Source organism: Canis lupus, chromosome 12 (assembly GCF_048164855.1).
Source record: "Canis lupus baileyi chromosome 12, mCanLup2.hap1, whole genome shotgun sequence".
Classification (NCBI taxonomy): Eukaryota; Metazoa; Chordata; class Mammalia; order Carnivora; family Canidae; genus Canis; species Canis lupus.
The window spans coordinates 7311779-7335226 of record NC_132849.1 but is presented as its reverse complement, the minus strand read 5'-3'; the positions used below and the strand labels follow the sequence as shown (position 1 = coordinate 7335226).

The following is a 23448-nucleotide window of genomic DNA, read 5'->3' as shown; positions in this document are numbered from 1 at the left end:
AGCATTTTTTCCATGTGTTTGTTGGCCATGTATATGACTTTTTTGGAGAAATATCTGTTCATGTCTTCTGCCCATTTCATGATTGGATTGTTTGTTTCTTTGCTGTTGAGTTTAATACGTTCTTTATAGATCTTGGATACTAGCCCTTTATCTGATAGGTCATTTGCAAATATCTTCTCCCATTCTGAAGGTTGTCTTTTAGTTTTGTTGACTGTTTCTTTTGCTGTGCAAAAGCTTCTTATCTTGATGAAATCCCAGTAATTCATTTTTCCTTTTGTTTCTCTTGCCTCCATGGATGTATCTTGCAAGAAGTTGCTGTGGCCAATTCAAAAAAGGGTGTTGTCTGTGTTCTCCTCTAGGATTTTGATGGAATCTTGTCTCACATTTAGATCTTTCATCCATTTTGAGTTTATCTTTGTGTATGGTGTAAGATAATGGTCTAGTTTAATTCTTCTGCATGTGGCTGTCCAATTTTCCCAGCACCATTTATTGAAGAGACTGTCTTTCTTCCAATGGATAGTGTTTCCTCCTTTATCAAATATTAGTTGACCATAAAGTTGAGGGTCCACTACTGGATTCTCTATTCTGTTCCATTGATCTATGTGTCTGTTTTTGTGCCAGTAACACACTGTCTTGATGACCACACTGTCTTGATGTCTTGATGATATGGGTCTTGATGACCACAGCTTTGTAGTACAACCTGAAATCTGGCATTGTGATGCCCCCAGCTATGGTTTTCTTTTTTAATATTCCCCTGGCTATTCAGGGTCTTTTCTGATTCCACACAAATCTTAAGATGATTTGTTCCAACTCTCTGAAGGTACTCCATGGTTATTTGATAGGGATTGCATTAAATGTGTAAATTGCCCTGGGTAGCATTGACATCTATGAAAAGCCCACAGCAAATATCATTCTCAATGGAGAAACATTGGGACCCTTCCTCTAAGATCAGGAACAAGACAGGGATGTCACCACTGCTATTCAGTATAGAACTAGAAGTCCTAGCCTCAGCAATCAGACAACAAAAATAAATAAAAGGCCTTCAAATTGGCAAAGAAGAAGTCAAACTCTCCCTACTTGCCCTGGGTAGCATTGACATTTTCACAATATTAACTCTTCCAATCCATGAGCATGGAATATTCTTCCATCTCCTTGTGTCTTCCTCAGTTTCTTTCAGAAGTGTTCTGTAGTTTTTAGGGTATAGATATTTTACCTCTTTGGTTAGGTTGATTCCTAGGTATCTTATGCTTTTGGGTGCAATTATAAATGGAATTGATTCCTTAATTTCTCTTTCTTCAGTGTCATTGTTAGTGTATAGAAGTGCCACTGACTTCTGGGCATTGATTTTGTATCCTGCCACACTGCCGAATTGCTATAGCAATATTGGGGTGGAGTCTTTTGGGTTTTCTATGTAGAGTATCATGTCATCTGCGAAGAGGGAGAGTTTGACTTCTTCTTTGCCAATTTGAATGCCTTTTATTTCTCTTTGTTGCTTGATTGCTGAGGCTAGGACTTCTAGTAATATGTTGAACAACAGTGGTGAGAGTGGACATCGCTGTCGTGTTCCTGATTTTAGGGGAAAGGCTCCCAGTGTTTCCCCATTGAGAATGATATTTGCTGAGGGCTTTTCATAGATGGCTTTTAAGATGTTGAGGAATGTTCTCTCTATCCCTGCACTCTGAAGAGTTTTGATCAGGAATGGATGCTGTATTTGTCAAATGTTTTCTCTGGATCTATCGAGAGGATCATATGGTTCTTGGTTTTTCTCTCATCAATATGATCTATCACGTTGATGCTTTACGAGTGTTGAACCAGCCTTGCATCCCAGGGATAAATCCCAGCCTTGCATCCCGGGGATAAATCCCACTTGTGAATAATCTTAATGGACTGTTGGATCCTATTGGCTAGTATCTTGTTGAGAATTTGTGCATCTGTGTTCATCAGGGATATTGGTCTATAATTCTCCTTTTTGGTGGGGACTTTGGTTTTGGAATTAAGATGATGCTGGCCTCATAGAACGAGTTTGGAAGTATTCCGTCCCTTTCTATCTTTCAGAGCAGCTTTATTAGAATAGGTTTTTCTTCTTAAAACATTTGATAAAATTCCCCTGGGAAGCCATTTGGCCTTGGACTCTTGTGTCTTGGGAGGTTTTTGATGACTGCTTCAATTTCCTCCCTGGTTATTGACCTGTTCATGTTTTCTATTTCTTCCTGTTCTAATTTTGGTGGTTTTTGGTTTTCCAGAAATGTGTCCATTTCTTCTAGATTGCCTAATTTATTGGCATATAGCTGCTCATAATATGTTTAAAATTGTTTGTATTTCCTTGGTTGGTTGTGATCTCTCCTTTTTCATTCGTGATTTTATTAATTTGAGTCTTTTCTCTTTTCTTTTTAATAAGGCTGGCTAATGATTTATGTATCTTATCAATTCTTTCAAAGACCCAACTCCTGGTTTTGTTGATCTGTTCCACAGTTCGTCTGGTCTCTATTTCATTGAGTTCTGCTCGAATCTTTATTAACTCTCTTCTTCTGCTGGGTGTAGGTTATTTTTTTTTTTACTTATACTAAAAATTTATTTATCTGAAATTCTAATTTAATTGGGCATCCCTCCTATTATCTCTACCCCAACCTCAAGCCCTCTGCCTCTGCACCCTTAGAACCTACACAAGGGCCTCATCCTTCCCCAGTTCAGGGAGTCAAGAGGATTTTTTTTTTTTAGGAATTTTTAAATTAAATTAAATTAAAAATTTTTAAATAAATTAATTTTTTATTGGTGTTCAATTTACCAACATACAGAATAACACCCAGTGCTCATCCTGTCAAGTGCTCCCCTCAGTGCCCGTCACCCATTCACCCCCACCCCCCGCCCTCCTCCCCTTCCACCACCCCTAGTTCGTTTCCCTGAGTTAGGAGTCTTTTTCTTCTCCTTTCCCTTATATTCCCTTTCACTGTTATTTATATTCCCCAAATGAATGAGAGCATATAATGTTTGTCATTTTCCGATTGGCTTATTTCACTCAGCATAATACCCTCCAGTTCCATCCATGTTGAAGCAAATGGTGGATATTTGTCGTTTCTAATGGCTGAGTAATATTCCATTGTATACATAAACCACATCTTCTTTATCCATTCGTCTTTCGATGGACACTGAGGCTCCTTCCACAGTTTGGCTATTGTGGACATTGCTGCTAGAAACATCGGGGTGCAGGTGTCCCGGCGTTTCATTGCATCTGAATCTTTGGGGTAAGTCCCCAACAGTGCAATTGATGGGTCGTAGGGCAGGTCTATTTTTAACTCTGAGGAACCTCCACACAGTTTTCCAGAGTGGCTGCACCAGTACACGTTCCAACCAAAAGTGTAAGAGGGTTCCCTTTTCTCCGCATCCTCTCCAACATTTGTGGTTTCCTGCCTTGTTAATTTTCCCCATTCTCACTGGTGTGAGGTGGTATCTCATTGTGGTTTTGATTTGTATTTCCCTGATAGTAAGTGATGCAGAGCATTTTCTCATGTGCATGTTGGCCATGTCTATGTCTTCCTCTGTGAGATTTCTCTTCATGTCTTTTGCCCATTTCATGATTGGATTGTTTGTTTTTTTGGTGTTGAGTTTAAGAAGTTCTTTATAGATCTTGGAAACTAGCCCTTTATCTGATAGGTCATTTGCAAATATCTTCTCCCATTCTGTAGGTTGTCTTTTAGTTTTGTTGACTGTATCCTTTGCTGTGCAAAAGCTTCTTATCTTGATGAAGTCCCAATAGTTCATTTTTGCTTTTGTTTCTTTTGCCTTCGTGGATGTATCTTGCAAGAAGTTACTGTGGCCAGTTCAAAAAGGGTGTTGTCTGTGTTCTCCTCTAGGATTTTGATAGAATCTTGTCTCACATTTAGATCTTTCATCCATTTTGAGTTTATCTTTGTGTATGGTGAAAGAGAGTGGTCTAGTTTCATTCTTCTGCATGTGAATGTCCAATTTTCCCAGCACCATTTATTGAAGAGACTGTCTTTCTTCCAATGGATAGTCTTTCCTCCTTTATCAAATATTAGTTGACCATAAAGTTGAGGGTCCCCTCCTGGGTTCTCTATTCTGTTCCATTGATCTATGTGTCTGTTTTTGTGCCAGTACCACACTGTCTTGATGACCACAGCTTTGTAGTACAACCTGAAATCTGACATTGTGATGCCCCCAACTATGGTTTTCTTTTTTAAAATTCCCCTGGCTATTCGGGGTCTTTTCTGATTCCACACAAATCTTAAAATAATTTGTTCTAACTCTCTGAAGAAAGTCCATGGTATTTTGATAGGGATTGCATTAAACGTGTAAATTGCCCTGGGTAACATTGACATTTTCACAATATTAATTCTGCCAATCCATGAGTGTGGAATATTCTTCCATCTCCTTGTGCCTTCCTCAATTTCTTTCAGAAGTGTTCCATAGTTTTTAGGGTATAGATCCTTTACCTCTTTGGTTAGGTTGATTCCTAGGTATCTTATGCTTTTGGGTGTAATTGTAAATGGGACTGACTCCTTAATTTCTCAGTTTTCAGTGTCATTGTTAGTGTATAGAAATGCCATTGATTTCTGGGCATTGATTCTGTATCCTGCCACGCTACCAAATTGCTGGATGAGTTCTAGCAATCTTGGGGTGGAGACTTTTGGGTTTTCTATGTAGAGTATCATGTCATTGGCAAAGAGGGAGAGTTTGACTTCTTCTTTGCCAATTTGAATGCCTTTAATGTCTTTTTGTTGCTTGATTGCTGAGGCTAGGACTTCCAGTACTATGTTGAATAGCAGTGGTGAGAGTGGACATCCCTGTCTTGTTCCTGATCTTAGGGGAAAGGCTCCCAGTGCTTCCCCATTGAGAATGATATTTGCTGAGGGCTTTTCATAGATGGCTTTTAAGATGTTGAGGAATGTTCCGTCTATCCCTACACTCTGAGGAGTTTTGATCAGGAATGGATGCTGTATTTTGTCAAATGCTTTTTCTGCATCTAATGAGAGGATCATATGGTTCTTAGTTTTTCTCTTGCTGATATGATGAATCACATCGATTGTTTTACGAGTGTTGAACCAGCCTTGTGTCCCAGGGATAAATCCTACCTGGTCATGGTGAATAATTTTCTTAATGTACTCTTGGATCCTATTAGCTAGTATCTTGTTGAGAATTTTTGCGTCCATGTTCATCAGGGATATTGGTCTGTAATTCTCCTTTTTGGTGGGGTCTTTGTCTGGTTTTGGAATTAAGATGATGATGGCCTCATAGAACGAATTTGGAAGTACTCCATCTCTTTCTATCTTTCCATACAACTTTAGTAGAATAGGTATGATTTCTTCTTTAAACGTCTGATAGAATTCCCCAGGGAAGCCATCTGGCCCTGGACTCTTGTGTCTTGGGAGGTTTTTGATGACTGCTTCAATTTCCTCCCTGGTTATAGGCCTGTTCAGGTTTTCTATTTCTTCCTGTTCCAGTTTTGGTAGTTTGTGGCTTTCCAGGAATGCGTCCATTTCTTCTAGATTGCCTAATTTATTGGCGTATAGCTGTTCATAATATGTTTTTAAAATCGTTTGTATTTCCTTGGTGTTGGTAGTGATCTCTTCTTTCTCATTCATGATTTTATTAATTTGAGTCTTCTCTCTCTTCTTTTTAATAAGGTTGGCTAATGGTTTATCTATCTTATTAATTCTTTCAAAGAACCAACTCCTGGTTCTGTTGATCTATTCCACAGTTCTTCTGGTCTCGATTTCGTTGAGTTCTGCTCGAATTTTAATTAACTCTCTTCTTCTACTGGGTGTAGGATCTATCTGCTGTTTTTTCTCTAGCTCCTTTATGTGTAAGGTTAGCTTTTGTATTTGAGTTCTTTCCAGTTTTTGAATGGATGCTTGTATTCTGATGTATTTCCCCTTTAGGACTGCTTTTGCTGCATCCCAAAGATTTTGAACGGTTGTATCTTCATTCTCATTAGTTTCCATGAATCTTTTTAATTCTTCCTTAATTTCCTGGTTGACCCTTTCATCTTTTAGCGGGATGGTCCTTAACCTCCACGTGTTTGAGGTCCTTCCAAACTTCTTGTTGTGATTTAGTTCTAATTTCAAGGCATTATGGTCTGAGAATATGCAGCGGACGATCCCAATCCTTTGGTATTGGTTCAGACCTGATTTGTGACCCAGTATGTGGTCTATTCTGGAGAAAGTTCCATGTGCACTTGAGAAGAATGTGTATTCAGTTGAGTTTGGATGTAAAGTTCTGTAGATATCTGTGAAATCCATCTGGTCCAGTGTATCATTTAAAGCTCTCGTTTCTTTGGAGATGTTGTGCTTAGAAGACCTATCGAGGGTAGAAAGAGCTAGATTGAAGTCACCAAGTAAAAGCGTATTATTATCTAAGTATTTCTTCACTTTGGTTATTAATTGGTTTAAATATTTGGCAGTTCCCACATTCGGGGCATATATATTGAGGATTGTTAAGTCCTCTTGTTGGATAGATCCTTTAAGTATGAGATAGTGTCCCTCTTCATCTCTCACTACAGTCTTCGGGGTAAATTTTAGTTTATCTGATATAAGAATGGCTATCCCTGCTTTCTTTTGAGGACATTTGAATGGTAAATGGTTCTCTGACCTTTTATTTTCAGGCTGTAGGTGTCCTTCTGTCTAAAATGAGTCTCTTGTAGACAGCAAATAGATGGGTCCTGCTTTTATATCCAGTATGACACCCTGCGCCTTTTGATGGGGTCATTAAGCCCGTTCACGTTCAGAGTTACTATTGACAGATATGAGTTTAGTGTCATCATGATATCTATTCAGTCCTTCTTTTTGTGGATTGTTCCATTGAACTTCTTCTTAAAGGGGAATTTTAAGAGTCCCCCTTAAAATTTTTCTTTCTCCTGGTTTGGAGGTCACATATTCTTTCAGTTCCTGCCTGTCTTGGAAGCTCTTTATCTCTCCTTCCATTCTGAATGAGAGCCTTGCTGGATAAAGTATTCTTGGTTGCATGTTCTTCTCATTTAGGACCCTGAATATATCCTGCCAGGTCTCTGTGGATAGGTCTGCTGTTACCCTAATTCTCCTCCCCATAAAAGTCAGGGATTTCTTGTCTCTTGCTGCTTTAAGGATCTTCTCTTTATCTTTGGAATTTGCAAGCTTCACTATTAAATGTCGAGGTGTTGAACGGTTTTTATTGATTTTAGGGGGGGATCTCTCTATTTCCTGGATCTGAATGCCTGTTTCCCTTCCCAGATTAGGAAAGTTTTCCGCTATGATTTGTTCAAATATATATTCTGGCCCTCTGTCCCTTTCGGCGCCTTCAGGAACCCCAATTAAACGTAGGTTTTTCTTCTTCAGGCTGTCGTTTATTTCCCTTAATCTGTCTTCATGGTCTTTTAATTGTCTGTCTCTTTTTTCCTCAGTTTCCCTCTTTGCCATCAACTTGTCTTCTATGTCACTCATTCCTTCGTTAACCCTCATCGTTAGGACTTCTAGTTTGGATTGCATCTCATTCAATTGATTTTTAATTTCTGCCTGATTCGATTTAAATTCTGCAGTCATGAAGTTTCTTGAGTCCTTTATGCTTTTTTCTAGAGCCACCAGTAGCTGTATAATAGTGCTTCTGAATTGGGTTTCTGACATTGAATTGTAATCCAGATTTTGTAACTCTGTGGGAGAGAGGACTGTTTCTGATTCTTTCTTTTGAGGTGAGGTTTTCCTTCTAGTCATTTTGCTCAGTGCAGAGTGGCCAAAAGCAAGTTGTATTGGGAAAAGGAGCAAAAGAGAGGAGAGAAAGAAGGAAAGAAAAAAGAGAAAGAAAAAAGAAAAAGGAAGAAAAAAAGGAAAACAGAAGAAAAAGAGAAAGAAAAAGAAAGAAAGGGAAAAAAGGGGTGGGGGAAGCAATCAGAAATAAAAAAAAAAAAACACGGGGGAGTTTCTTCTGATTCTTTGTAGTTTAACTCCCTTGGCTTCCCCTGGAACTTGTCCATCTAGCTGGTCTTCTGGAGGAGGGGCCTGTTGTGCTGATTTTCAGGTGTTAGAACTCGGGGGAGCTGCTCTGCCCCCTGCCTGGTATAGGGCTCAGTGGGGGTTGTTTACCCCGTGAGGCCCCTGGAGGAACAGCCCCAGTGGCAGGGGCAGCTCTGGAAACCTGGATTCAGCCCCCGCAGTAACTACCGAGCTCTCCATCTGCGGGGCCTGGAGGCTCCGGGGCAGGGCTGCTGATCTGCTCAGCTCTGGGCAGGAGCGTCCTTGCTGTCCTGGGCCCTCCCGGCCTCTGCCTCCCCGGGGGAGGCCGGATCCTGGGCTGTGTCCCGGCGCCCTGTGCTCCCAGCCTGCGCTGTTGGATTCGCGGTCCCGCACCGCAGCCCCCTCCGCGGAGCCGCCGCCCGAGCACCCCCCCCCGCCTCCCGAGCTGCTCCGGATCCTGCGGTGCGCGCTGCAGCCCTTAGGGAGCTCGGCGCACTCTCGCGGGGCGCAGGTGTCTGTTAATGTCCCAGGGAGCCCGAGGGCATCCCCTCCCTCCTGGGGTCCTGCTCTAACTCCCTGCGGGCGCCTTTCCGCCGGAAAGATTAGTGCAGCTCCTGCTTCTTCGGGATGGGGCTCTCCTGTCCTGGGGTCAACCCCCACCCCGCCTTAGCCCGGCTCCTCGCGGGGCCCCTCCCCCCTTGGAGGCCTTTTGTTTCTTTATTTCTTTTTCCCCGTCTTCCTACCTTGATAGAAGCACGAACTCTTCTCACTGTAGCGTTCCAGCTGGTCTCTCTTTAAATCTCAGGCCGAATTCGTAGATTTTCACGATGATTTGAAGGTTATCTAGGTAATTTGGTGGGGACAGGTGACTTGGGGACCCTACTTTCCGCCATCTTGCCCCTCCTCCCGGGTGTAGGTTTTATTTGCTGTTCTTTCTCCAGTTCCTTTAGTTGCGAGGTTAGCTTGTGTGTTTGAGTTTTTTTTCCAATTTTTTGAGGGAGGCATGTATTGCGATATATTTCCCTCTCAGGACTGCTTTGCCGTATCCCAAAGATTTTTAACAGTTGTATTTTAATTTGCATTAGTTTCCATGGATATTTTTAAATTCTCTAATTTCCTGGTCGACCTTTTCATCTTTTAGCAGCAATCTCTTTAACTTCCACGTGTTTGAGTTTCTTCCAAATTTCTTCTTGTGATTCAGTTCAAGTTTCAAAGCATTATGGTCTGGAAATATGCAGGGGACAATCCCAATCTTTTGGTATCGGTTGAGACCTGCTTTTTTACCCAGTATGTGGGCTATTCTGGAGAAAGTTCCATGTGCGTTTGAGAAGAATGTGTATTCAGTTGCGTTTGGATGTAAAGTTCTGTAAATATCTGTGAAATACATCTGGTCCGGTGTATCATTTAAAGCTCTTGTTTCTTTGGAGATGTTGTGCTTAGAATATCTGTCATTTTCAAAAAGTGCCGTGTTGAAGTCTCCCAGTATTAGTGTATTATTATCTAAGTATGTCTTTACTTTGGTTATTAATTGATTGATTGATATACTTGGCAGCTCCCACATTAGGGGCATAAATATTCATGATTGTTAGGTCCTCTTGTTGGATAGATCCTTTAAGTATGATATAGTGTCCTTCTTCATCTCTTACTACAGTCTTTGGGATAAAGTTTAATTTATCTGATATGAGGATGGCTACCCCTGCTTTCTTTTGAGGACCATTTGAATGGTAAATGGTTCTCCAACCTTTCATTTTCAGGCTGTAGTTGTCCTTAGGTCTAAAATGAGTCTCTTGGAGACAGCAAATAGATGGGTCTTGCTTTTTTATCCAGTCTGATACCTTGTGTCTTTTGATGGGATCATTTAGCCTATTCAAGTTCAGAGTTACTATTGAAAGATATGAATTTAGTGTCATCGTAATATGTATTCAGTCCCTGTTTTTGTGGATTATTTCTTTGGGCATCCTCTTTCTTTTACAGAATCCCCCTTAATAATTCTTGCAGAGCTGGTTTGGTGGTCACATATTCTTTCAGTTTCTGCCTATCTTGGAAGCTCTTTATCTCTCCTTCTATTCTGAATGGGAGTCTTGCTGGATAGAGTATTCTTGGCTGCATGTTCTTCTCATTTAGGACCCTGAATATATCCTGGCAGCCCTTTCTGGCCTGCCAGGACTCTGTGGAGAGGTCTGCTGTTATCTAATATTTCTCCCCATATAAGTTAGGGATCTCTTGTCTCCTGCTGCTTTAAGGATTTTCTCTTTATCTTTGGAATTTGCAAATTTCACTATTAAATGTGGAGGTGTTGAATGATTTTTATTGATTTTAGGGGGGGACCTCTCTATCTCCTGGATCTGAATGCCTGTTCCACTCCCCAAATTAGGGAAGTTCTCAGCCAAGATTTGTTCAAATATGCTTTCTGGCTCTCTGTCCATCTCAGTGCCCTCTGGAACCCCAATTAAATGTAGATTTTTCCTTCTGAGGCTGTCATTTATTTCCCTTAACTTTTCCTCACGGTCTTTTCATTGATTTTCTCTTTTTTTTTTCATCAGCTTCCTTCCTTGCCATCAACTTGTCTTCTATGTCGCTCCCTCTTTCTTCTGCCTCATTAACCCTCGTTGTTAGGACCTCCAGTTTGGATTGCATCTCATTTAATTGATTTTTAATTTCAGCCTGATTAGATCTAAATTCTGCAATCATGAAGTCTCTTGAATCCTTTATGCTTTTTTTTTCCCAGAGCCACCAGTAGCTTTATAATTGTGCTCCTGAATTGGCTTTCTACCTCAAATTGTAATCCAAATTCTGTAACTGAGTACTGTTTCTGATTCTTTCTTTTGTGGTGAGTTTTTCTTTCTAGTCACTCTAGTGCAGAGTGGCTGTATGAGCAGGCTGAGTCAAGAATATCAACCATGACCTAGGTAAATTTCACCCTAGATGATTCTGCCGAGGTCAGAGACCAGAAATTGAAAACAAAGTTCAGAAAAAAATAAAACAAAAGGACCACTAAATTGAAAAACAAATTTTAAAACAAAGTAGTAAAAAATAAAAGGCCAGGAATCCTAAAGAAGAAGAGAGAAAAAAAAAGAAAAGAGAAAAAAGGGAGAAGGAAAAAAAGGGTGGCGGGACTGGGAGATGGTGGTGGTGACGAAGTTGTAGTGGAGAAGGAATGTAGTCTACCTGAGGGGTTCTAGAGGGTGATCCTCTTGTTTCTGAGTATATTAAGTTCTGTATGTTAGAAGACGCTCAGTCCCAAATTTATATATCCAGAAATATGTGTAGAGTGCCCCAACATTGACCACCAAAACATAAATGAGATCAAAGAGCAGGGCAGAATGGGAATGAGGACTCTCACAGAATGAACCAGCATGGTATACCATTTGGTTCTGCGTGCATGCTGGTCATGAATCAGAAGGTATTAACTTCCGCTATTGTAGAACAAAATGAGGCAGAGAAAAAAAACACACAAAACAAAAAAAACATATCTTGTATATCTCCCAAACCTGAATTGACTATGTTGAAGGAAATCTAGAAGTGGAAAATATATCTAGGACCTGTAATTGTAGAAATATGAAAGTCAAAAAGGAGAATCTTTAAAATTAAGCGGTGGTAAAATATTATAGTTAAGGTGGGGAAAAGAGAAAAAAAATTGGAAATTTACAGTCTGATATAAAACGAGTTGTACTGGAAAAAGGAAGAAAAAAAATAGGAGGGATACTCTCTGGTTCTATATACTGTATATCCCTCGACTTCCCCTGGAGCTTTCCAGCAATGCTCGGTCAAGAACTTGCTCTTCCCCTGTCCTTCCAGCTGGTCTTCTGGGGGACGGGCCTGCTGTGCTAATTCTCAGGTGTGTGCACCTGGGGGAGCTGCCCCACCCCCGCCAGGTCTCAGGCTCAATGGGAGCTGTTTACCCCCTGAGGCCTCTCTTCCCTGGCAGCCCCACCCCTCCCAGGCACAGGGTGACACCAGGAGGAACAACAACAGTGGCGGTGGCCAGCTCTCCAGCCCTGGAGTCAGCTCCCGCAGTAACTACCCCAGCTCCCAGTCCGCACGGGCTGGATGCTCCGGGGGCGGGGGGCGCCAATCTTCACAGCTTGGGGGAGCCCTGCGCCAGGAGCGTCCTCGCTGTTCTGTGCCCTCCCCGCCTCCGCCTGTCCCGGGGGGAGCACAGGATCATGGGCTGTGTCCCCGGCACCCTGGGATCTGGCCCCTGTGCTGCAGGAATCGCGCTCCCAGGGCTGCGTCTCCCCAAGGCAGCAGGGTGCAGACCCCTCAGCCTGGAGCTGCCGCCTGACCGACATTTGTTATTTTTAATGGCTGAATAATACTCCATCATATATGTATACCACATCTTTACCCATTCATCAGTCACTGGACATTTGGGCTGTTTCAATAATTTGGCTATTGTTAACAGTGCTGCTATGAACATTGGGGTGCATGTGCCCCTTTGAATCAATATTTTTGTATCCTTTCACTAAATACCCAATAGTGGGGGCACCTGGGTAGCTCAGTCAGTTAAATATCTTAGTCTTGATTTAATGATCTCAGGGTTGTGGGATTGAGCCCTGCCACAGGCTCTATGCTGGGCATGAAGTCTGCTTAAGATTCTCACTCCATATTCCTCTGACCTCCCCCCCTCAAATATCCAGTAGTGCAATTACTGGATCATAGGATAGTTCTATTTTTAACTTTTTGAGGAACCTCAATACTGTTTTCCAGAGTGGCTGTACCAGTTTACATTCCAACCAATGGTGCAAAAGGGTTCCCTTTCTCTACATCCTTGCCAACATCTGTTATTTCCTGAGTTGTTAATTTTAGCCATTTTGACTGCTGTGAAGTGGTATCTCACTGTGGTTTTGATTTGTATTTCCCTGATGATGAGCGATGTTGAGCATTATCTTCTCATGTGTCTCTTAGTCATTTGTATGTCTTCCTTTGAGAAATGTCTGTCCATGTCTTCTGCCCATTCCTTAACTGGGTTATTTATTTATTTATTTTTGTATATTTTTTATTGGAGTTCAATTTGTCAGGATTGTTTATTTTTGAGGTGTTGATTGTGATGAGTTCTTCATAGATTCTGGATACTATAGCCCTTTATCTGATATGTCATTTGCAAATACCTTCTCCCATTCCATAAGTTGCCTATTAGTTTTGTTGATTATTTCCTTCACTGTGCAGAAGCTTTTTGGTTTTGTTGTTGTTTGTTTTTTTTTTTCTTGTTTTTTAGAGAGAGAAAGAGCACTGTGGGGAGAGGGGCAAAAAGAGAGGGGGAGAGAAAGAGAGACTCTTTAGCAGGCTCCATACTCAGCCTGATGCAGGGCTCCATCTCACAGCCCTGAGATCATGACCTGAACCAAAAGTGAGTCAGATGCTTAACTGACTAAGCCAGCCTGATGCCCTTGTGCAGAAGCATCTTGTTCATTTTTGCTTTTGTTTCTCTTGCCTCTAGAGATATGTCTATTAAGTTGCTGCAGCTGAGATGAAAGATGTTGCTGCCTATTTTCTGCTCTAGGATTTTGATGGTTTCCTGTTTTACATTTAGGTCATTCATCCATTTCTAATTTGTTTTTGCATATGGCACTTTCATTCTGTATGTTTCTGTCCAGTTTTCCCAACACCATTTGTTAGAGACTATCTTTTTTCCTTTGGGTATTCTTTCCTGCTTTGTTGAAGATTAATTGACCATATAGTCATGGGTCCATTTATGGGTTCTCTGTTCTGTTCCATTGATTTATGTGTCTGTTTTTGTACCATGCTCTTTTGATTATTACAGCTTTGTAATATGGTTTGAAGTCTGGAATCATACCTCCACTTTGCTTTTCTTCTTCAACATTACTTTGGATATTTGAGGTCTTTTGTGGTTTCATACACATTTTCAGATCATTTATTCTAGTTCTGAAAAATGCTGGTGTTATTTTGATCAGGATTACATTGTATTTGTAGATTGCTTTGGGTAGTATAGACAGTTTAACAATGCTTGTTCTTCCAATCCATGAGCATGGAATGCCTTTCAATTTTTGTCTTTTTCAATTTCTTTCATAAAGTTCTATAGTTTTCAGATCTTTTACCTCTTTGGTTAGGTTTATTCCTAGATATCTTATGGTTTCTGGTGCAGTTTCTTTCTCTTTCTGCTGTTTAATATTGTTGTATAGAAATGCAACAAATTTCTGTACCTTGGTGTTATATCCTGCAACTTTGCTGAGTTCATATATCAGTTCTAGCATTTTTTTGGTTGGAGTCTTTTGGCTTTTCTACATAGAGTATCTTGCGAAGAGTAAAAGTTTGACTTCTTCCTTGCTGATTTGTATGCCTTTTATTCTTTTTGTTGTTTGATTTCTTTTTTTTTGTATATATATTTTTTATTGGAGTTTGATTTGCCAACACAGAGCATAATCCCATGCTCATCCCGTCAAGTGCCCCCTCAGTGCCCGTCACTCAGTCACCCCATCTCCCCATCTCCCCTTCCACCACCTTGTGTTCGTTTCCCAGAGTTAGGGGTCTCTCATGCTCTGTCACCCTCACTGATATTTCCCACACATTTTCTCTCCTTTCCCCTTTATTCTCTTTCACTATTTTTTATATTCCCCAAATGAATGAGACCATATAATGTTTATCCTTCTCCGATTGATATGCTTCACTAAGGATAATACCCTCCAGTTCCATCCACATTGAAGCAAATGGTGGGTATTTGTCATTTCTAATGGCTGAGTAATATTCCATTGTATACATATACCACATCTTCTTTATCTATTCATATTTTGATGGACACTGAGGCTCCTTCCAGAGTTTGGCTATTGTAGACATTTCTGCTATAAACATCGGGGTGCAGGTGTCCCAGTGTTTCACTGCATCTGTATCTTTGGGGTGGATCCCCAGCAGCGCAATTGCTGGGTCATAGGGTAGTTCTATTTTTAACATCTTGAGGAACCTCCACACAGTTTTCCAGTGTGGCTGTACCAGTTCACATTCCCACCAACAGTGCAAGAGGGTCTCTCATTCAGAACAGAAGAAGAGATAAAGACATGTTGTTTGATTTCTGAGGCTAGGACTTCTAGTACTATGTTGAACAACAGTGCTGAGAGTGGAAGATCCTTGTCATGTTCCTGATCCTGCAGGAAAGAAAAGCGCTCAATTTTCTCCCATTGCGGATGGCATTAGCTGTTCTTTCTCCAGATATTTTTTTTTTTATTGTGAGTGGAAGGAATTATTTCATTGTATCTTTTTTTTAATAAATTTATTTTTATTGGTGTTCAATTTGCCAACATATAGAATAACACCCAGTGCTCATCCCATCAAGTGCCCCCCTCAGTGCTCGTCACCCAGTCACCCCCACCCCCCGCCCACCTCCCCTTCCACCACCCCTAGTTCGTTTCCCAGAGTTAGGAGTCTCTCATGTTCTGTCTCCCTTTCTGATATTTCCCACTCATTTTTTCTCCTTTCCCCTTTATTCCCTTTCACTATTTTTTATATTCCCCAAATGAATGAGACCATATAATGTTTGTCCTTCTCGGATTGACTTATTTCACTCAGCATAATACTCTCCAGTTCCATCCACGTCGAAGCAAATGGTGGGTATTTGTCGTTTCTAATGACTGAGTAATATTCCATATATTCCATTGTGTATACATATACCACATCTTCTTTATCCAGATATTTTAGGTGTAAGGAGAGGTTATGTATTTTATACTTTTCTTGCTTCTTAACTAAGGTCTGTATTGCTAGATACTTCCCTCCTGGGGCTGCCTTTGCAGCATCCCAAAGATTTTCAACTGTAATGTTTTCATTTTCATTTATTTCCATGTATTTTTAAATTTCCTCTTTAATTTCCTGGTTGACCCATTTATTCTTCAGTAAGATCTTCTTTAACCTTCATGTATTTGTTGTCTTTATAATTTTTTTCATGTGGTTGACTTCAAGTTTCACAGTGTTTTGTTCTGAAAATATGTGTGGTATGATCTCAATCTTTTTGTACTGGTTCAGGTCTGATTTGTGACCCTGTATGTGATCTATTCTGGAGAATGTTTCATGTACACTTGAAAAGAATGTGTATTCTGCTGCTTTAGAATGAAATGTTCTGAATATATGTTAAGTCAATCTGGTCCAGTGTGTCACTCAGAGCCATTGTTTCCTTGTTGATCTTCTGCTTAGATGATCTGTCCATTGCCATATGTGGGGTATTAAAATCTCCTACTATTATTGTATTATTATCCATGAGTTTCTTTATGTTTGTTATTAACTCTTTCATATATTCAGCTGCTTTCAAGTTGGGAACATAAATATTTAACATTTTTACATCTTCTTGTTGGATAGATCCTTTTTTATTATGATATAGCGCCTTTCTTCATCTCTTATTACAGCCTTTGGTTTAAAATCCAGTTTGAGGTAAGCATGGCTACTCCAGATATCTTTTGATGTCCATTAGCATGATAGATGGTTCTCCATCCCCTCGCTTTCAATCTGGAGGTATCTTTGGTTCTAAAATAATCTCTTGTAACTAGCATATCACTGGGTCTTTTTTTTTAATCCATTCTCATACTCTGTGTCTTCTGATTGGAGCATTTAGTTCATTCACATTCAGAGTGATTATTGAAAGATATGAATTTAGTGCCATAATATTACCTATAAAGTCACTGTTCTTCTATATTGTCTCTGGTCCTTTCCAGTCTTTGTTGCTTTTGGTCTTTCTTTCCCACTCAAAGGGTCCCCTTTCATATTTCTTACAGGGCTGGTTTAGTGTTCGTGAACTCTTTTAGTTTTGTTTGTCCTGGAAATTCTTTTTTCTTTCTTTCTTTTCTTTCTTTCTTTCTTTCTTTCTTTCTTTCTTTCTTTCTTTCTTTCTTTCTTCCTTCCTTCCTTCCTTCCTTCCTTCCTTCCTTCCTTCCTTCCTTCCTTCCTTCCTTTTTCTTCTTCTTCTTCTTCTTCTTCTTCTTCTTCTTCTTCTTCTTCTTCTTCTTCCTTCTTTCTTCTTCTTCCTTCTTTCTTCTTCTTCTTCTTCTTCTTCTTCTTCTTCTTCTTCTCTTCTTCTTTATTCTTTCTTTTTTTAAGATTTTATTTAAGGGGCACCTGGGTGGCTCAGCAGTTGAGTGTCTGCCTTCAGCTCAGGGCATGATCATGGGGTCCAGGATCGAGTCCCACATCAGGCGTCTTGTCTCTCTGTGTGTCTCTCATGAATGAATAAATAAAATCTTTAAAAATTTTTATTTATTTATTTGATAGAGAGTGAGAGTGAGAGAGAGCATGAGCAGGGCAGAGCGAGAGGAAGAAGCAGATTCCCCACTGAGCAGAAAGCCCAAAGCGGGGTTCAATCCCAGGACCCTGGGATCATGACCTGAGCCTTAAGCAGACACTTAACCAACTGAGTCACCCAGGGACCCCTGTTCTAGAAACTCCTCATCTCCTCTATTCTGAATGATAGCCTTGCTAGATAAAGTATGCTCATCTGCCTATTTTTCTCATTAAGCACATTGAATATATCATGCTATTCTCTTCTGGTCTGCCAAGTTTCTGTGGGCAGATGTACTACTAAGCATAGGTGTCTACCTTGTAGTTTAAGGACCTTTTGTCCCTAGCTGCTTTCAGAATTCTCTCTTTATCTTTGTATTTTGCAAGTTTCACTATGATATGTCTTGGTGTTGACCTATTTTTGTTGATTTTGAGAGGGAGTTCTCTGTGACTCTTGGACTTGAATGTCTATCTCTTCCCCCAGGAAAGCAAACAATTTCCCTTCCTGTGTCCCAAGCTTTTATCAGATCCCCCCCCCCCCAACCTATCTGTGCCCAGGCCATTGGCATACTCTGTTCTCTTATGTTTTATCTCTGGCCAGCAGCTGGGATTCAAAACTCCAAATCATAAAGAACTCAGCAATGCATGGACCCACTCTCCTCTCCCAGAGTGGAACCTCAGAGCATTACACCCAGCGCCATTCTGTCTCAGAAAAGCAATTGCATGGCCACAAAAGTGCCTGGTGTCCATGGTGAAGCATAGTGAAAAGCTATGACCATGTTATCTGCCTTCTGTGCATGTCTCTGTGCCTGACTTTTGAATGGCTGCTCAGTGGCACCTGGTGGGTCTTTTATCCATGGAGAGGTAATATACCGTCTTCCAAATGTAATCCGGGAAGGGAAATGTTCTCTCCCAATGTGACTCAGGGGATCCCCACACCACAGCCTCATAGACAAAACCAGTGTACCACTCTATCTTCCGTTCTCTCCTTCTCTCCTTGACTTCTCTCTATGAAAAGGGCTCTGTCCTCTCTATAGGACTGTGGATTTTCTCTTCCCCATTTCATATCTCTGAACCTTGCATCTATCAAATTCCCTCCCTCCACAATTGTGCAGATTTTCTTAATCCTCAGATTGACTTCCTAGTTGTCAAAAATGATTTGATGTTGATCTAGCCGTATTCAAGGGAGGAGGAGGCCTAGGGTCCCCCTTCTACTCTGCCATCTTAACTCCTCCAAAACATAGTAATTTAAATAAATGGTACTATCCAATAGTTTTCCTCTTTCTGAGACAATTCCACTAGAATGTGGTTCTGGTTCAAATTCTGAACCAAATAAATATATTTCTTTTTTTAATTTTAATTTTTTAATTTAAAATTTTTGGCTCAGCTCATAATCTCAAGGTCATGAGATCAAGCCCTGCATCAGGTTCCATGCTCAGTATGGAGTTGGGTTGGTATTCTCTGCCCCTTCCCCTGCTTGCACACACACTCTAAAATAAATAAATCTTTGAGATAAAAGGTCAATATGAAATCATTTGATTATAATAGCAATATCTAACATGTGACATGCATCCATGCTCTTTTGTATAATCATATTAGAATCAAATATATTTATTTTCACATCCATTATAACTGCTATTGCAAAGGAAGAATATTGTCTTATTTTCCAAAAGATATACAGAGAACAATTTTGTTTCTTCAGGGGATTCATGGAAACCTACATAAGATTTCATTTCTTCACAAAATGTGTAAAACAAGAGAAGCCTCTTCAGCTTCCATCCCATTTGAAGTTGGAATGCTAATACTTCCCAGTTAGGCAACAGTTCATACCTGTAATCTGGCCCAGAGGTGCTTATTACATGTCTAAAGTAGGAGATATGATTTCTTTCCTATTTATCTATGTGAGCAGATCATAAATATCTCATTAATGTTGATCTTTGACTTTGCATAAGATTCTAAAAAGGTATAGTCACATCACTGTCGTGTTAAATTCTGACCTATTCTTTGCCAACTACTCATTCATCTTCCAGGCCACATTTATTGGCAACCAAAATCATTGGAACATCCTCTGTGCCCTTCACCCATCAAATGGTCCCATAAGTCATTAAACATGGGTCGAGCTATATAGAATATACTAGTGCAAACCCTTGGCCATTCTTCATATACAAATCCCTCATCACTGTAAATTTCTCTGTCCTGCTGTGTCCAGAATTTTGAACGTGTGCTGTTGGCAATCTACTTCAACTTGCTTTCTGTAGGAATCTTCTATCATTAGATCATATTTTTCAACAAAAATTCCAGGAACAAACTGAACTGTCACACCTCCTTAACCAAGGACTACTAGTTGGTACTCATGCACGATGTCTTTTTAAATACTGACATTCAGTGCCATTGAAGGTGCAGTGAGATACACACTGCTATATACAGAGTAACCACCCTCTGATCCAGTTATCCTAATTCTGAGAATCTATCCCCGCCTGCCCCACCGAGGTCTGGGCCTCTTCCCCCTCTTTGTAGTGGCTCCTGCTCTGGCTCAGCAGAGTAGCAGCATCACTGGCTGCACCTCCAGAACACACTTGCCCATTTAATTTTTACTTAATCTTCTTTTTATGTTCCAGTTCCCATCCAGGATATATTACATTAGGTCATTTATTTTGTTGTTCAGATTGTCTTGTCTTTGACCATTGAGACCACTTTCAGTTGGCTTCTGTATCCCTTTGACATATTCCTATCAGGTTTGCTTTTTGAGCACTTGCTTACTTTCTGGCACAACAATGTGTGTGTGTGTGTGTGTGTCTGTGCATGTGTGTAATATAAAGGAAAATTATATAATGGGAAAGTGATATAACCTTTCAACATAATTACAAAAGCAAGGTATGGTAAATTGATGAATATTAGTATACAGTCATCAGCAACTAGGGCTTTGTATCTTGAGTTGTTTTTAGTTCAGTTTCCTACTCACAACTTACTTTTAGCTTGGTTTAGAAGTTAACCAATGATTTTTTGGTAACCTTGCATATTGTAAGTAAAATGAGAGAGTCAATGAATTTAGAATGATACACTTTTTATTTAAAGAGGAAACTGAGATACTGATGATGATATTATATTATCAAAGGACTATTCATTCAAAAAGCTCACATGTTAAAAGAGGTAAATTTAGAGGTTAAAAGAAGAAAATGAAAAAGAAGCAAGCAACTTTTATTTTTGAACTAGAATAACCTGCAGATTGCAAAATACTAAGACCATTTTTACAGATGATAAATCACTAGTATCACAAGTTTTAGGGAAGAAATAGGAAGAAGTTGTTCTCACATTTCTGTTCTCTTATGTGTATTCACATTGGGAAAGATTATACTTGCTACTATTGTTCCTTATTCAGATTTAATCTTTCGTTAAATAATAGGCAGCAATGGAAAAACGTATTGCACAACAACTTATTTATGAATATAAACCTGACTGGTATATCCAGTATTATTTTTTATGAAATTCGATGTGCCCAGCAGTTAACACTTACTGAACTTGTGAGACATGAACAGAACAAGGCTTTTATTGATTAGACTCTTATCTAAAATCCCAGGCATTTTAACCAAGTTGAACCTATTGACAGATGCTAGATTATCAGAATGATTCATGAGCCTAGAAAGTTGAAGGTAGTTTTCTCATTGAAAAAATAAAGAAAAAAGAAAGATACATTGCTTAGGGGAAAAGAGTTAAAAGGATCAGAATCAGACACACTAGTGAATAGCTAGAAAAATAAAATGATTGTTTATCTTATCTTAGATGTATACAAGACCAATATTTCTCTTATATCTCAGGAGATACACATTTAGTTACAATATTAAAAACAAACAAAATATTGAGCTTCTAATAGGAAGCCAAATCCTATCAGACACAGAATTACATGGAGTAACCCATTTCTTATATAGATATTGAGTGCTCCTCACCATAATATTTGATAAACAACAAAAATTTATTAAGCACATACGACATGTCAAGAAGTCTGCTAAGGACATACAAAGATGACTAAAAGAATACCTGAGCTCATAAATTCAGGGGTTACTGAAAGGAAAAAGTGATGGGTCATAGAAGGAAGAGAGGGAAATCAATATGAATGAAAGTCTATAATCTCATTGTAGGGAAAAGAGGACATTGGATTAATGCTTTGGTAAGAAAAACAAAAGATTCTTGGGCAATGTGAAGCTGAGAGTTGTTCAATCTCATCAGATTCTGAAGGCAACTCTAGATCCAGTTTTCCAAAGAAAACTGGAGCAATGACAAATGGACAGCTAAAAGTAGGTCATAATTATAGCAAAGAAAACAACAGCCACCATAAACCTGACCATTGTTATTGTTGAAGTCGTGGAAGTACTGCTTTCAATTATTCTGGTCATCATTGGCTTCCTGATACGATCTTCTGTGCTGAGAATAGCTTTTCGGGCACCATCCCATTTTCCAGGGCCTTGTAGACGATACTGGATTGGAGTACAGGGTCCCCAAAATAGCTGTATTGCCAATTTGGGGTCAGTGAAGGCCAGAGACAGCAGATTGGGCCTGACACCCACCAGATCAGCAAGCTCTTCCATGGTATCTATGTAGTCTCCCTGAATAGTATGGCGTTGGCTCTCCACATACCTGAAACAGGGAAGACAAAAACCATGGCCTATCATCAATTCAATCAATCAGTCAATTATTCAATGCTTCTGAATACCTGTTATTGGTTCCATATTTGGCTAGGAGATGTAGAAAACAGAGAAGAAAGACAAGACATTGTCCCCAATCTTAAGGATCTTATATAATCTACTGGGGGATATAACATATGTACACATGAGGGAGAAAGGAATATAAGACTTTTAATATATTGTATGGTTTTGTATTGCTAAATAGAAATGTTAGAGGAGGGTAGTTAAAATAGAGCAATAAGTCCTTGAAGGATGTGGAGGATATATCTGATAGCAAACGACAAAGTGTTACAAGTCAGGGGAGCAGCAGAGTGAAGGAATAAAGTACGAATAAGTGTGAAAAATGAGCATGGAATATCTATGGGCACTACCTATGGTAAAAGAGGCATGTTGTAGAAAGCAAGGATTGATAAAGAGAGTCAAATATAGCAGATACAGATACAGAAAACTCTGGTGTTATGAGAGTACTCATCACCAAAATTCTCAGACTTGGGATTTTCAATTGTTTTATGAGGGCAGTGGTAGTGGGGTCCACAGACCCAGGGACAGTGCTAATTTGGAATCCTAAAAGGAGGGGGAGAATGACTTATTCTACAAGAGGAAGTGGCTGTCCAAACAGAACCAGATGGAGTGATTACACCAAGTGCAGATTTGAAGAGCTAGAACTTTTTATGAGAAAATATGGTAACAGATACTTGTGGAAGGAATGTGATTTAGACAGCTAACTGAGGGACGCCTGGGTGGCTCAGTGGTTGAGCCTTCTGCCTTGGCTAAAGGCATGATCCTGTGATGCGGATGGAGTCCCGCATTGGGCTCCCTGCAGGGAGCCTGCTTCTCCTTCTGCCTATGTCTCTGCCTCTCTCTCTGTGTCTCTCATGAATAAGGAAATAAATCTTTAAAAAAAAAGAGAGAGAGCTAACTGATTACTCTTTTTACTTCCCATAAGGAAAATAAATTATAGTAGGACAGAAAGGAAGTAGGAGAAAAGCCAAGTCAAACTAATTGAGATTAGATGGGGAATCCAAAAACAAGGACAGGAAAAAATGATAGAAAATAAATTTGAGGTAGAATCGATAAGATGGAATTCCAGAGGAACTAACAGATGATCAAATTGGAATTTATTGAAATGGGACTAATTTCATGGAAATGGGACAAAACAGGAAAGAATTTGAGAGCCTCCCCTTATGGATGTTATATTGGCTCAAGGGTCTCTAGGCCTTTATCCTCTAGGCATTTACCCTATAGTAGTTGAGTCAAGAGCTGAGTATTCATGAAGGTTTCACAAACGGGATTCACTGGTACCAGCCTTATAGGGTTGTTGCAAGGATTAAATAAACTCATGTGTATGAAACACTCTGTGTACAAAGGTGATCTTTATATTCTATCTTTGGGGACTGCTTACAGTCAGAAGGTAGTTAGACAAAAGTAAGTCAAAGGAAAGAGAGGAGGAAAGTTGAAATAGGATAGTTTACTGCCAGAAAATCGAGGAAAGAAAGCACTCTATGAAGGAAGAGACATTTAGAAGCACCAAACTCAGAAGTAGAAGAAAAATGGGGTTGGTCATGGATGACCTTCAAGACAGCAGTTGCAGAATTAAGGATGGAAGTTATAATGCA

General features: G+C 39.9%; 1 protein-coding gene, 1 long non-coding RNA gene and 1 pseudogene across 4 annotated transcripts in view; 1 reads left to right on the top strand and 2 right to left on the bottom strand.

The window, feature by feature from the left end:
- Window positions 1–23448, top strand: part of LOC140601037 (uncharacterized) — a 63213-nt gene that overhangs the window by 15560 nt on the left and 24205 nt on the right. The gene's annotated exons all lie outside the window — the stretch shown is intronic.
- Window positions 19009–20734, bottom strand: LOC140601854 (ras-related protein Rap-1A pseudogene; annotated as a pseudogene).
- FMO5 (flavin containing dimethylaniline monoxygenase 5) overlaps window positions 20336–23448 on the bottom strand; it is a 32800-nt gene continuing 29687 nt past the window's right edge. For both annotated transcript variants that reach the window (XM_072769493.1, XM_072769494.1), the window contains exon 9: window positions 20336–21785. In XM_072769493.1, the coding sequence (XP_072625594.1) occupies window positions 21440–21785 (346 nt within the window). In that variant the 3' untranslated portion in view covers window positions 20336–21439. The remainder of the gene's footprint in view (window positions 21786–23448) is intronic.